This window comes from Chenopodium album, chromosome 10 (assembly GCF_948465745.1).
Source record: "Chenopodium album chromosome 10, dcCheAlbu1.1, whole genome shotgun sequence".
NCBI classification, from domain to species: domain Eukaryota; kingdom Viridiplantae; phylum Streptophyta; class Magnoliopsida; order Caryophyllales; family Amaranthaceae; genus Chenopodium; species Chenopodium album.
The window spans coordinates 2,453,363-2,468,031 of record NC_137843.1 but is presented as its reverse complement, the minus strand read 5'-3'; the positions used below and the strand labels follow the sequence as shown (position 1 = coordinate 2,468,031).

The 14,669-nt window shown below is 32.6% G+C and overlaps 2 protein-coding genes across 2 annotated transcripts; one reads left to right on the top strand and one right to left on the bottom strand.

Moving 5' to 3' along the window:
• Nucleotides 1-4,087: 4,087 nt before the first annotated feature.
• LOC145563085 (PI-PLC X domain-containing protein At5g67130-like) lies at nt 4,088-9,520 on the top strand. The gene is made up of 8 exons (XM_081623498.1): nt 4,088-4,246; nt 4,395-4,517; nt 4,663-4,803; nt 7,329-7,427; nt 7,524-7,827; nt 8,561-8,784; nt 8,902-8,988; nt 9,111-9,520. The coding sequence occupies exons 1-8, from the start codon at nt 4,145-4,147 to the stop codon at nt 9,297-9,299; spliced, it is 1,269 nt and encodes a 422-aa protein (XP_081479624.1). The 5' UTR covers nt 4,088-4,144; the 3' UTR covers nt 9,300-9,520.
• A 1,921-nt stretch (nt 9,521-11,441) lies between these two features.
• Nucleotides 11,442-14,335, bottom strand: LOC145561924 (putative serine/threonine-protein kinase At1g01540). Its single transcript, XM_081622057.1, has 7 exons — nt 13,468-14,335; nt 13,085-13,189; nt 12,837-12,959; nt 12,574-12,744; nt 12,347-12,476; nt 12,050-12,262; nt 11,442-11,851 (listed from the first exon to the last, which is right to left on the bottom strand). Exons 1-7 carry the CDS (start codon nt 14,085-14,087, stop codon nt 11,771-11,773), a joined length of 1,443 nt encoding a protein of 480 aa, XP_081478183.1. The 5' UTR covers nt 14,088-14,335; the 3' UTR covers nt 11,442-11,770.
• Between the last annotated feature and the right edge of the window lie 334 nt (nt 14,336-14,669).

Here is a 14,669-nt window from a genome sequence, read left to right as displayed (position 1 = left end):
TATACATACATCAAAATGATGTATTAAGACTACCATTCTAAATGACTTTTATTTAATGAATGGTAGTGCTTTTCTTTATGTCTATATATATATATAACCGACAAAAGTTAAAATTGATCATATAAGTACCATAATTCAAAATAAAGTATAAATATTGGTATTATTGCTTCAAAATATTTTTTCATATCTATGTCTATGATGACAACACCACTTGAAAAATTTAAGCGGATGTACTCGGAAAATTCTTTCGTTATCGATCTAAAAAGAGTACGATTTATTTACAAATGCTCACCCTGTTGATTCTTCAAAGAATACTCTTTAAACATCCACACCTATAGGTTTATTTTAATCTAGACATACCTAATAGTAACATACGGAGTATTGACTATTGTTTTCTAATAAGTAACCGACACCACTTAATAATTTTCGTTAAATAAACATCATAAGTTACATAAAAACATTAAATCAACATCTCAAAATAAATGGAAAAAATATGCACTTATATATATCAATTCATTTCAGCTTAGTGAACCAAATGACCCCTTAATTATGACTTGCTAGTTGCCAACTTGCCACACTAATCAATATTATGAAGTTTTTTTAAGGACGTTCATCCGGTTTACCGGAGCTTAGCTCCGACTATATTTGGATTCGGATCAATATTATGAAGTTGCATACTTGGGTTTGGCCGTTTAGGCAGATCCAGGAAAGTGTACCAGTCAGTGGGCCTTAAAAAACAAGTTGGGCACAACAACATCCTATAACTAGTTTGAGAGTTCATGGGCTTTATGGCTCATGGTCCATGGATTATGTTCAACAAGAATTCATCAACGCGCATTACGTTTTTTGATTTGTCTGGAATTTTTAATTATTTTTGGTGAATTCAATCAAAGAACAGTACATTGATTTATTTTTTCTAAATATAGTTAGTATTAAGAGGATATAAAATTTGATATACAATTATAATTTTGTTTAGTAACTCAGTATGTAAGAGGATTCATACTACTCCCTCTGTCCCTTAATTTTTGCTCCACTTTCTTTATTGGGATGTCCCTTTTATTTTGCTCCAAATCATATATAGTACAATAGGACCATTATTTTTCTCTCACAAACAATATTTTGGACCTACTATTATTCTCTTTCATCAAATTTACACAACTAAAAATTAATAAAGTGAATATTCACTGTGGGTCAAAAATAGGGGGACGGGCTGAGGAGGGAGTATTATGTAAAACTATTATGGAAATTAGCTAACAAAGAGGTACATTATTGAAGCCACCAAGAGATATGGGCACATGCACATATTTGTAGAAACCTAGTCTGGCAAAGTAGCAATAATAACTTCCTACTATGTGTCTTGAAAGGATTTTAAAGTTTTAATTTTGCGACCATTTTTAAAAGGTCTCATAATATTTTATTTGTTCTTTAAATACTATTCCTTCCATCTTTTTATTAGAGTTTCATTTCTAACATTTATTACTCACATAATAAAGAGAAATGAGACTCTGTTAATACTTGTAAAAGGACAGAAGGAGTACATTGTAATATATTTTTTTATTTGCACATGAATTTTCTCTATCTATTATTATAAATTACTTTAGTACTTTTTTTAGATTTTTATCACACTCATCACCACATGAACTCTTAAAATGTAGGGCACTTGTTTACTTTTGGGTCGAGAATTTAGACCATGCAAGATGCAACCAAGAGTTGCTAAAAAAACTGAAGATTAGCCTTTTAGACAAACCAAACTTACACATTTGAGTCTTTACTTTCTGTTACATTCCATAACTGGTTAAATTGGATAAGCTTTTGCCTAAATTTGATGGTTGCAGCTTTTAGATAGAATATTGCATTGATTAGAATGAGTAAGGGCCTTGTTTAGTTCACTTTATTTTTACTTATTTCAGAAAAAATAAGTTCAGATCAGATCAGAAAAAATAAATTTAGATTAGATCATCGTTTTATGTGCAGTTTTTTATCGTTAAATATCTTTAATTTCGTAAAGAAAAAAATTATGAAAATCACATTAATAAAATACACATTATTACGAATCTAACAAGACCCCACTTGATATATTTTTTCCGTATAGATTGTCATATATTTAAGGTCAAAGTTTGGTCAAATCTGTCATTCAAATCAGATCAGATCAGATAAGATCATATAGACCAGACCAAATCAAAAAAGCAAAAATAAGGTGAACCAAACAAGACCTTATTGCATTTATAATTTTTTTTTTTTTTTATTTCTTTCAAAAAAGATTTGGAAAAAGCTAGCACAAATAGGGCTCCAAAGTATAAAGACTAAAGCGTGTTTATATTGTGTAATATAAATATGAGAGAAAAGCAGAGTATTATAAATTGGTTAATCTTAATTGTGATTTGTTATACACATTATTCCAATTTTAACAATATAAAGGTAGCTAGGACAACACATTGGACATTTGGAGTAATAGACAAGAGAAATTTTATCATTAATTTAGCAGACTTTTAAGATATGGAGTAGCTTTCTATTACTTTCACTTTGTCTTTTTGGTTGACATATTTCTATTATCACACTTGCCAAGTTGCCAACGCATGTTTTTAACGATTAATATCTCTAATTATCAACATTTTAAAATTATAAAAAATAGACATTAATAAAATATACATTGAAACGATTCAAACAAGATTCCACGTAAATATGTTTTATCGTATCTATAAACTACAAAAGCAAGTCAAAGCGTGTTGTGTAAATAGTGTAAAAGACAAACGATGTCAACTTAAAAAATGGAGGAAATATTATTTTTATAATTAAGTAGCTTGTATTCTAAATGAGGTGTCCCATATAATTCTTTTCTACATTAGATTATATATTGGTCGAGTTTTCCAATCATTATTGGCTAATGGTTCTCTAACAGACTAACACTACATAGAACCCTCATTTTTTTTTTTTTTTATAAAAATATACTTCCCTCAGTTTTACTTTGTTAGTTCCATATAGAATCAATCACAAAAAATAAGAGAATGAATAATATTTGGAATCTTACATTTTAGTACAAAAACTGGTTAATTAGTTTTATCTTATTAAATGTTCTGATTTTTTTTCTTTGGAAAGCATTAATTACAATGCTTGTTTAACGCGAGGAATATCAATCAAATGCCATGTCATTAATCCACTAATGGGATTGATGACCAATCAGAATATTTAATTACTGCCATGTCATCAATCCACTAATGGGATTAGTATTTATAAGATCGAATTAGAAAAATGAAATTAAAAAAAAAAATAGATTCTATATGGGTAGATCATTTTAAAATGTCCAAAATAGTATATGGGACTAACATTATGAAACGGAGGGAGTATCTTTTTTCTTTTAAATATGGTGTGTTAACTCTACGTTTCAATTCAAAAGAAAATAATGGATTATATAAAAAATTATATACATGCACCTCTGCTCCAAAAAATTATCGCATTTGATTTTTTAAAGACAAACAAAATTTTGTCAACTTTAACCTTAATTATTTATACAAATTAACGTATTATAAAAACAACAATTTTCAGTAATTTTTATAAGCTATTACTCCATACATAATTAAACTTTTAATGATTAAAGGAAGATCATAAAAAGTTAAATAACTAACCTTATTATTTGAAATGAAGAAATACATTATCATATAAAATCTTGTTGGATCAATTTTAAAGTAATTATTATACCATCAACATTTCATAATTTATGCTAACATTACACAAAGTATATATTAAAGGTCAAAAATATGAACCATTAACGAACAAACTTAATATGATCTTAAAACGGTGTTTTACTTTGTCTCGGAGGACATTTATTTTTGCTTACTTTATGGAACTAAATCAAACCATCGCATTCACATATACTTCATGTAACATATGTGCCAAATCTAAGTTAGCTTAGAACTGAAATATCACCCTATCAACTACCCCTACTTGATAATTGATATCCCCTTCTAAATTAAAAAAAATTACAAGACACATATATAACTAATCTAGAAGGGGCGACTTGTTTTGGTAAAATATTTAATTTAAATTTGTTTCAACAATTATATAATACCACCTTCCCCCCCCCCCTAAAGCAGACATTCAAACACAAAATTAATCAAATTTTCTCTCTCCTAAATTCTTGGGCACCATGAAATCATGGGGTCCAAATCATCAACATGATGTTCTCTTCCTTCAAATTACTCTCTTGCTTCTTTCAGCTTTTCTCTTCCATTCCTCATCTAGTCTCAAGGTTCATTATTTATTTAACTATTTTCGTGATCGATTTATGTTTGTTAAATGTTAGTTAAAAAAAAATTAGTTATTGATTAATTTCTCATATAAATATACTCTGTTAGCTGATGTTTTCTGTTGTTGGTTGTGATTGTAAAAATGAATAGATCGGAGAGACATGTTCAAAAGACAGCGATTGCGACGCCGGGTTTCGATGCGAGACTTGTGCAGCTAATGGCAATACTCGTCCCAGATGTTCTCGAACTCAACCCATCATTCCTACTTCTAAGGTTGATTTGATTTTTTTTTTTTTTTTTTCTTAATTTTAATTTTAAAAAATTACTTGGTAATATTATGCTGCATAATATTACAAATTTATGAGTGAAAAAAAAAAATGAAAAAATGAAGATGAATTTGATCCTGTTGAAAAAACAGGTGAAAGGGTTGGCGTTCAACAAATACTCATGGCTAACGAGCCATAATGCATTTGCAATGTCAGGGTCCACAAAGTCATCATCGGGTAGTATTCTACTAGCTCCTACCAATCAGGAAGACTCTGTCACCTCCCAGCTTCGTGTATGTATTCATTCTCTCTCTCATTCATTCATTCATTCATTCATTTCAACCCCACTTTTTTTAAAACAAAATTTTGCATTTATCTTTCTCATTAAAATGTTGGTGTGTTAAAACAAAATATGCTACGGAGTACTAGACAATAAAAAAAAAGAAAAAAAAAAAAAAAGTAAAAGTTACTAATTATGTTAAGTGAATAAAAATCTAAATGTGGAATACTTTTTTTTACTAACTTTGTTACCTATTATGTGTGACTGTTTAAATTTTTTATATTACTTAATGATGTCTTGTTTGCACAATCAGCTCTTCATAACTTTCTTCTAAAAAAGCTTAAGCAAACAGCACACAGAGTATTAGGTTATGTTTTTGGCATAATTAGTAAACAAAATTTGTTTTATCTTTTGATATTCATAGCATTACTTTATAGACTTTGTAGTAGATATATCTCATATAACAAGTCTCTCAATTCTCCTAAAATAGTAACAACATAAAAGAATTGAATTTTAGAAATTGTAAGTGTTGTGCACAACTTTCCCCCTGTATACCTAATTGCCAATCTAATAAAATAAGAGTACAGTTTAAGAAGATTGCAATAACCATGTTGGTTTCAGCCTTTTTGTTAGATGTAAAGATTAAATTTTGAATTTTACCACCTTTTCTAACCTACCTCACCTACTGCATAATAGCTAACTCCACATAACGGGTTCAAAAAACCTTTTTAGTTTTTACTATAGAACAGACTCACGGTGTAATAAAGTTGGCGCAAAGTTTTATTGAGCATTACTCTGTACAGGGGTGCTAGTAAAAATGTTGGTTCTTTATTCTTAAACAGTGTCTCATTTTCCTATTTTCTAATATTTTTACAAAAATACTGTTTATTAAGGAGAAATAAGTTTAGATAAAAGTTACTTGAGTTCAAGTTATACTTAAGGTAAGTTTAGATTAGTTCCAACCGTTTAGTTAAATACAAATAAGTTAAAATTGACAAAATAAACCAACTTTAATACAGAATATTGCTTATTATTTGGATAACATTGCTTAAAATTCTTATAGAAATGAATACTAAATACCTGACTCACCTTTTGCTTTATTCCATCTCATCACTTATATTCTTGTGTTGCCTTTATCTTTTTCAATTAATTTTAAAATAGACAACCTCTTTAAATTTGTATGATTCCATTTGCAATTATTCTCATGTTTATTACGTGAAAACAAAAGGGCTAAATTTTTATGAATAGAATTCAAAGTTAACCAATAGGAAACATTTGTAAATTGTGGTCACCACATACAATAATTTTGGCTAATAAGTTCCATAATGCAACGCCACATGTTACTTTGTTTTGAATGACTCAACCTACATATTTTGCTTTCCTTCAACATCACGGCTGCTTAGGATGTGATGACAAGTCAAATTTTCATATGTCTTTATATATTGCCGAAAAAGACGATCTTAATCGGCTTTGTTCAGTTACTTTATAAATTTTAAGTAAAGGATGTTATATAACCTTAAACATACGTTACATACAGTTGTCACGTATCAAAATGAAAATATCTAGTACCATGTCTTAGATATCTTCCTCGAACAATCCTATTCTGTAATCATTCTACCCAGAATTGATCCTCAAATTCGGATTATCCCAAATGGTGAACCGGGTAAAACACAAAAAAAATAAAAAATAATCTGAATTTAAAATCCTCAAACGGTATTTCCAATTGCCTAATACCCATTATTTATTCAGTTTATTCTATGATAGTCAGAGAAAATGAGAAAGTGGTATTATCTAGGGTAGTTGGTGTGGTGGCCAAATTGATCTATATAGAAATTTCTAATCTTTATTTATTTATTTTTTTTTTTTTTTTTGGTGTTTGCAATCACAAATTGATGCTTTAAACATGTACCATAAAACGAGGTGACAATGTTTTTGTACCAAATCTCCTGACATCCTCTACTACCTACCTAACCCTTCAATTTCTTTCATGTGGAATTATTCCAACACATAATCATTCAAAATCATCTTTCATGAACTGTCTTGTTTATTTTAAGGAGCCCTCTTGCTAATGTTGGAGGAGACTTGGACTAGTTAAACAAATGAACATTGCACCATGACAAGTATGTTGCAAATAAGAATTTTTCATGGTGCAATGTTTACTTGTTTAACTAGTGTATAATTAAAAATTAACCTTGTTTGTAACTAGGAAAGTTTCCTGCTTAGCCGCGTAAACATATTAAATGTAGCACACCCTGAACTAGCCGAGGTAAAGATTGTCTTGGCCTAGCTCTGTCTGAGCTAGCCAGATCTTGCACCAGCTCAACTTGGCTTACAGTGTTAAATACTTCGTATTAGACAATCATAGCTCTTTGTGTTAAGAGGCTCCTTGTGTAACTGTAACTCCATTAAAAGTAAATGAAAATTCGACAGATGAAATTTAGTTCTTCCTGATCGCATGGCTGCTTGATATGATGAAAGTGATTCTGATAGATATTGAGTGTCATTGGACGAGTCTGACGAGGTTTTATTGTTCTATAGAATGGTGTCCGAGGGCTTATGCTGGACATGTATGACTTTGAGAATAACATCTGGTTGTGCCATTCATTTGGAGGCAAGTGCTTCAATTTCACATCATTTGTAAGTTATTGCTCATTGACCTGCGTTATTTTCATTAATTGCAACAAAATTTCAGACTCTGAAACTATTCTTATCGATCTAATTTTTATATAACAGCAACCAGCAATTAATGTTCTTAAAGAGGTCCAGAGTTTCCTGCAAGCAAACCCGACAGAAATCGTTACAATCATCATAGAGGATTATGTGAAATCACCAATGGGCCTTACCAAGATATTCAATTCAGCCGGACTCAGCAAATTCATGTTTCCGCTATCTCGGATGCCTAAAAATGGCACTGATTGGCCTACTGTGGATGATATGGTGGCGAAAAATCAGCGGTTGTTAGTTTTCACTTCTGTGAAATCTAAGGAGGCCTCTGAAGGGATAGCCTATCAGTGGAATTATATGGTAGAAAATCAATGTGAGTTGCTCGTTTTCTGTTCTCTTTACTACATATTACATTAATAAATCCTGCTACCATAACATAGTTTGTCCCTTGATGTTGGAGTGAAGCTTAAAAGCTCCACAAATATGTTTAAGAAAATACTGGAGTGCTTGATAGTTATATCTTCTCATGACTTCAAATGCAACAATTAACAGCCCTCTAGGTTGACAGTAATGTTATCGAGTTTGTCTGTAACTTTGCAAGGAAAATATCATACAAGGTCCTGGCAATACAATTTGATCTCCAAGTACTACATATATAATTTTCTCAATAAATTTTCAGTTACACTCAATACCACATCTAAAAAGGTACTCGTAATGAACAATAACGGATATCAAGATGAAAAACACATATTTCATATTTGATAGTGTAGTTGTATACTTGTATTAACATGGACATTGACATGAGATTTTTCATACAAAAGTATACTCTGATAAACAATATAAAAAATAAATAAAAAAAATTGCCATTATTGTCATTTATTGCTACCTGCTGTCTGAAAGTGTCATTAGTGATTTTGAGGCTACTGGTAGATATGCTTATACTTCAGTTTACATTGACAAACTTAGGAAACATTTGCAAATTTGCGATCTTTTGTCTAATTTGAGTGAGCAAACTGAACAAAAAGAGTAGCCCATTTTCTTTTCTTTTTCCCTCTTTTAGTATGCTGAAAAAAGTTTCCACTCATTCATTTCTTGATGAAATACAGATGGAGATGAAGGTATGATTGATGGCTCATGCCCAAACCGTGTTGAGTCACCACCAATGGACACAAAATCCGTCTCTCTGGTTCTCGTAAATTATTTTCCAACCAATCCCAATTCTACAAAAGCTTGTGCAGAGAACTCAGCTCCCTTGATTAAAATGATCAATACCTGCTTCCAACAAGACGGCAAAAGATGGCCGAACTTCATTGCTGTTGACTATTACCAGGTTATCAGCTCTGGATTCTTTTAATAAATAGTGTTACCTGCATATAGACTAAGACTAACATAGTTTGCCAATGCTGTGTATTAATACTTTTTGGCTTTCTTCGGTTTAATTGTACAGAGGAGTGATGGTGGTGGAGCTTCAGAGGCGGTTGATGAAGCCAATGGTCACCTAACCTGTGGATGTGACAATATCGCCTATTGCAAGGTTTGCTATACTATACAATATATCTGTTCCCATATATTGTGATCCTTAACCCAAGTTTTTCCTAAGTTGGTACCATTACCATCATTTACATCATATTCTTACTAATGGGGGTACACGAACAGGAAAATGGAACCTTTGGCTCGTGCAACGTTCCAAAACTTGCACCTCCTCCACCGGCAGCATTATCAACATCCTCCCAAGATGGGAGTTCATCTACTCAATCTAATCACGCTAATAAGGAACACCATAACGTCCTACGACGTTGGTTGTATGGGTCATTGTTTGCATCGATAATTTTATTAGTTTTGTAAGATGTCACCTGGGTATTGTTTGTATTCTCATTTGTTTGCCTCAGTACAAATCAACTGCATATTGGGATGATGGTTGATGAGGGTATTCTTACCAATTTTTCTTGTGTAAAAATATGTATGTTATTTATACATGGTTATGGAACAATGTATTAGATCGGTTTTATTCCATCTTGATTCATGAGCAGAATAGTTAAATGGACTGCCATCCTTTCTTACCTCAATTGTTCCCATTTCCTATTTTTTTGATTAATTTAAGGCATAAAGCCATTACACACAAATTAAATTGGGTGTAAGAGCTATAGAATCTTTACCGGCCTACTTTCTCCATCTCTATTTGTTATTCCTACTTTGACTTTATTTTATCTCTCAAATTTTTTTTAAATAATAACAACTAATAGAAATGAATGGAGAAGTGGACATATAAGTTATTAACCTTACTCTGTGATTCAGATAATGCAGAATATACTCTCCTGTTTTAGTTTTAGGTAAATGCAGTAGATCTTACCTCTCACTATTAACAAGGATATTTCAAGCAGCAATGTAGCATACTAATCACAAGCAACCATAAGTCGTTTTCAGAATGATTCCAAATAGTGCATTTCCCAACAACTACAATTTATCAAAATTATTGCCTCAATCATTCAAGGTGTTAATATAAGAAAAAACCAATTAACTATCACAACTACTCCACATTTGAATTACTAACATAAACATGAATCACCTCACTATACACTTGTATATGTCTTTACCTATACAAATACCACTACAGCTAGTACTATACCTAAAATTGGATGCTCCGGCGATTCCCTGAGAGCTGTAAAACATTTTTTTTAACAATTCAAACTAACTCCTAGTTAAATTATTTACCCCCGATTGGAAGGTTTGGCGACTCCTCAGGGGCGAGGAGTCACCAAACATTTCTCTACCAACCATCACACACAAATCCTTGCAGGGTGCACTGCAGTTTCAGGTGCGTCAAAGACAAGTTCTTGGCTCCTGATCGTGCTAATTGTCTAGGTAGAAGAAACAAAGGATGTCCACTCAAGGGCCATTTTGTCACCCCCACTCATAAATAAGAGGCCGTGCAAAGAAAAAAAATAGCAAGACCACGACTACTCTCGAATACGCCCTCTTTTTTTTTGAACGGATCGAATACGCCCTCTTAAAGAATGGAAGAATAGGTTGATATTTACAATAATCATCTAGGGGATATGAGGAAACTATATCATTTTTTTTCTTTCAAAGATTCTACCTAATTCATTGACATTGATTATTTGATATAATGTTGCATAGCAAATGACACATTAGCAATAAACGAAAGGGTATGTTTCGCCAATGTCATTGTCCTTGCGGCTCTCTTAACATCTCCAAAATAAAAATATTAAAAACAAACGTAATGGTCGAAATTGGCAAAATATCACCACCAAGTTCGATTAAACTCTACTTAGTACTATACTTGGGACAAAATGAGTAGTTAATTAGCTTTTACGGCTTCATATTTCTTGACATAATTAATTGGTCTTAAATTAAATTCCACTTGGGAATGTTTTATAGAAGACCAGCAACATCATTGACAGCGAAAGCAAGCATTTGATCCTAAAAGTATTTTGCATGCCAGTATGAACTGGCCACTGGGGAACAAAAAAGCCACTAAAAAGAAGAGGAGAATCAGGAATGGAGCCATGGATGTACTCAAAAGAAGAAAAGAAGAAGAATCAATAAAGCATGGTAATAACAAAGATTGGATTTTTCTAATGACACAAAATTAAACAAGTGTAAACTGTGGTACTTATATAATGTACATCGTTTTTCAATTGATACAAATTGCAACACTGTGGAATTTATCTAAGAATGGCTCTGCTTTGCAATCTACAACACTCCTAGTCACTATTGGCTGATTCAATTGGCTTGTTGAACCGTTGAGAAAATATTGCTCAAGTCTGAACATCATTTACCAAACATTATAACTACTACTATGTTGTCCATTTCAAAAAGAAAGGAAAAGGCAAAAGCCAAGGAGACAACACAATTTCTTTTCATTATTCATTATTGTTAACATACCATACATTTAAAAAGTGGGATATGGAATTGTGAATACTACATAATCTATTACAAAAATAAATAAATAAATAAAAATTGACATGATATAAGGATCTTGTAATAAATATGAAATAGATCTTCTTGAGTATATGCCATAACCATCAATTTTAACAGCTCTAAAGCACTAGCATTACTTAAGATTCACTTTACAAAACTTGTCTATATAGAATTGAGGCTATTCAACGAAGTGAAAAGGAAGGTAGGGGAAGATCCTTTTTCAGAGGACAGGGAATGGCTTGCAAAAGCGAGTTGTGAAAGGATTGACACAATGAATGAACTAGACGGTGCAACACCAAAACAAAAAAAATTCCATGCCTTTCCTTGTTGGAGACTTGCAATAGAATTCAGAAGTCTGCCTCACGTTATATTCTCTATTCGTTTACCTGCTTCAATGTTGTCGCTTCTTTGTGATCAGTCTCAACAATCGTCCTTCCTGATGTCCTTATGCGGTCCTGAAATGTAGCATGACAAACAAATTTACAATGAGAACGAAAACGAAATTTAACACTCACAAGGAAATTAAATCAGCACTCAATGTACTTTTTTTAAATCATCATGCACTGGATATTATTGAAAATCTACTTCCAACTACACGTCAAAGAATGGACATAGAATCAATGCCAAATCATGAACTAATACAGGATACATACATCTCTAAAGGAAGATTCTTGCTCGGCTTCAAGCATATGTACAACTTGCCCCATTTTCGGCCTCTTTAGTGCATTTGGATCAACACAACGCAAGGCTACTAGCAAAGTTTTCTTGAGTGCTCTAGATGCAGGTTTTTCAGGTAGTTTGGGATCCAAAACTCCCTCCGGATTCCTATTTGTAACCATCGTTTTAAGCCAGTCGACTAAGTTCACCTGAAATTAAAACTTGTTAGTATGATATATGACAGATACATAGTTTGTGTTTCAACTTTCAAGTACAAAGAAAATTAAGCAGACCTCTGCTGGAGGGCGACTATAATCAACAGGGCTTCTTCCAGAAATAATTTCCATAATGAGGATTCCAAAACTATACACATCGTTCCTTTCATTCAACATGCCAGTACTTGCATACTCGGGGGCGACATAGCTACCCAAAAAAAAAAAAACCTTTAAAATTAACAAATGTTGACAAGTGTGTATCATAACCAGCAGGCTGGTTAAAATTAAATTGGCATGCTGCATACCCAAATGTTCCCATCACACGAGTTGTTACATAGCTATGATCAGAGCCAAGAAGTTTTGCAAGACCAAAGTCGGAAACCTTAGCATTCCACTGCTTGTCCAGTAATATGTTGCTTGACTTAATATCCCGATGAACAACCTTTGGTTCAAGTCCCTCGTGAAGGTAAGTTAATCTGCAAATTTCATTTAAAAAACCACTTAGAGCAATGCAATGCAACAAAGAAAACAAAGCGGAAAGCAAAATAAACACAAGTGGGCAGTATACCCTTTTGCTGTTCCCAAGATAATGTTCATTCTACTCTCCCAAGTAAGGGGACTACAAGGACCAACATCCCCATGAAGCCATTGTTCCAAATTTCCATTATTTACATACTCATAAACAAGCATCCTACAAAAAAGTAGAACATTTCAGAATCAAAACAGCTCCAAAATAAGAAAGTCCTCCAAATCTGCAGGGGAAACATAATTACATACTCATAATAAACACAAATCTAATGGAATGAAAAAGTGTACCTTTGTTCTCCTTCAGCACAATAACCCAACAATTTAACTAAACACTTGTGCCGAACTCGTCCAATCGCTTCCACTTCAACCTTGAATTCTTTCTCAGCTTGTCCCCTAATAATCAATCAGGTACTAACTCAATTGAATGATAATTCAACCAAAAAAGCATTTTTTTCTTCCTATTTTTCTAACAAATCAAAAACATAAACAACAATAATTTACTATAAACCTTGTTACATAACTAAATGTAATAAGGTCCATATGAGCAAAATCTAATCTTCACACTAATAAGCAATAACTTAGCACTAAACACCAACCAAACAAAAATGCATTTAATAAAAACCAACCAAATTATGAAAGTAATAAAAACAAAAAAACATGAAATTACTCACTTGTTGTTGAGCAAATTCTTGACAGCAATCTGGGTATTATCATCTAAAACACCATAATAAACAATACCATAACCACCTTCACCTATAACATTTTGGTCAGAAAATCTATTAGTAGCATCCTCCAATTCTCTTAGAGTGTACCAACGACCCCAACCCAAATGGGACACTTCCGGCACCACCGTAGCCATCTGATGATCACCCAAATTCCGACCACCCCCCACCGACGCCGCCGAAGATGAGCCACCAAATTTATCCTTACCCAACATCTCAATTTGGATTCTTTCTTCTCTTCCTTCTTTCACAATCAAAGCATGATTATCGTCAATACCCATAATTCTATCCGGGTCGGGTTGATGATGTTGATGGGCATGGGTATTCGTATGAGCTGGTTTTGCAACAGTAATCTCTTGGATTTCTTTTGATAAAACTGGTATTATTGTTGTATTTGAGGTGGGTGGAAGTTGAGATTGCTTCGCTTTCTTGCTATTGTTGCGCTTTGAGAAGAACCAAAGAGATACAAGGAAGAGAAAGATAACAATGGCGGCTCCTACAGAAATTCCAACCAAAACCCATAATCGTATCCCAAAAATTGAGGTTTGTTTTGAGAGCTGATCCTCCATTTTTATGATCAAAGTTCATTCAAGCAATTCATCGAACAGTTGGTGTGCATTCCCCAGAAAAAATCCAAAAGCAGCAGGAGAGAGAAGAGAAGGTGGTGGGTGTGAGCTTAAAAGAAAAAACTGAAGTGGGGTTTTGGTGAAAAGATAGAGCAGTGAAGAAATTTTTATTTAGGTTGATTTTTTAAGTGATTGCGACACTTTTTTTCAATCCGTCGGATTATTTGAGTTCTACCAGTAACAGGTTTTGCGGAGTAGCAGTGAAAGTCAGTAAAATAAAAACATAAATTAAATGTAAGAGAAATAAAGAAAGAAGAAAAATAGAAATTGAAATAAATATTAATAAAAACTGTCGATTTTGGTGGGGGGTGTTGTTTGAGCTATTAATGCGCCATGAGCTTTCTCCGGCTGTTACGATCAATTAAAGATTTCTGGGTTTTTGCTACGCAACTACGTTTTCTTAATTTAATCGTTTTTTAAAATTGTTTGCTTTTTTTACTGGAATGAAAGAAAGGAACATCACCAACATACCATAATTTTTTGATTTGGGGGCTGTACTCCGTATTTTTTAAGGGAGTTGATGGT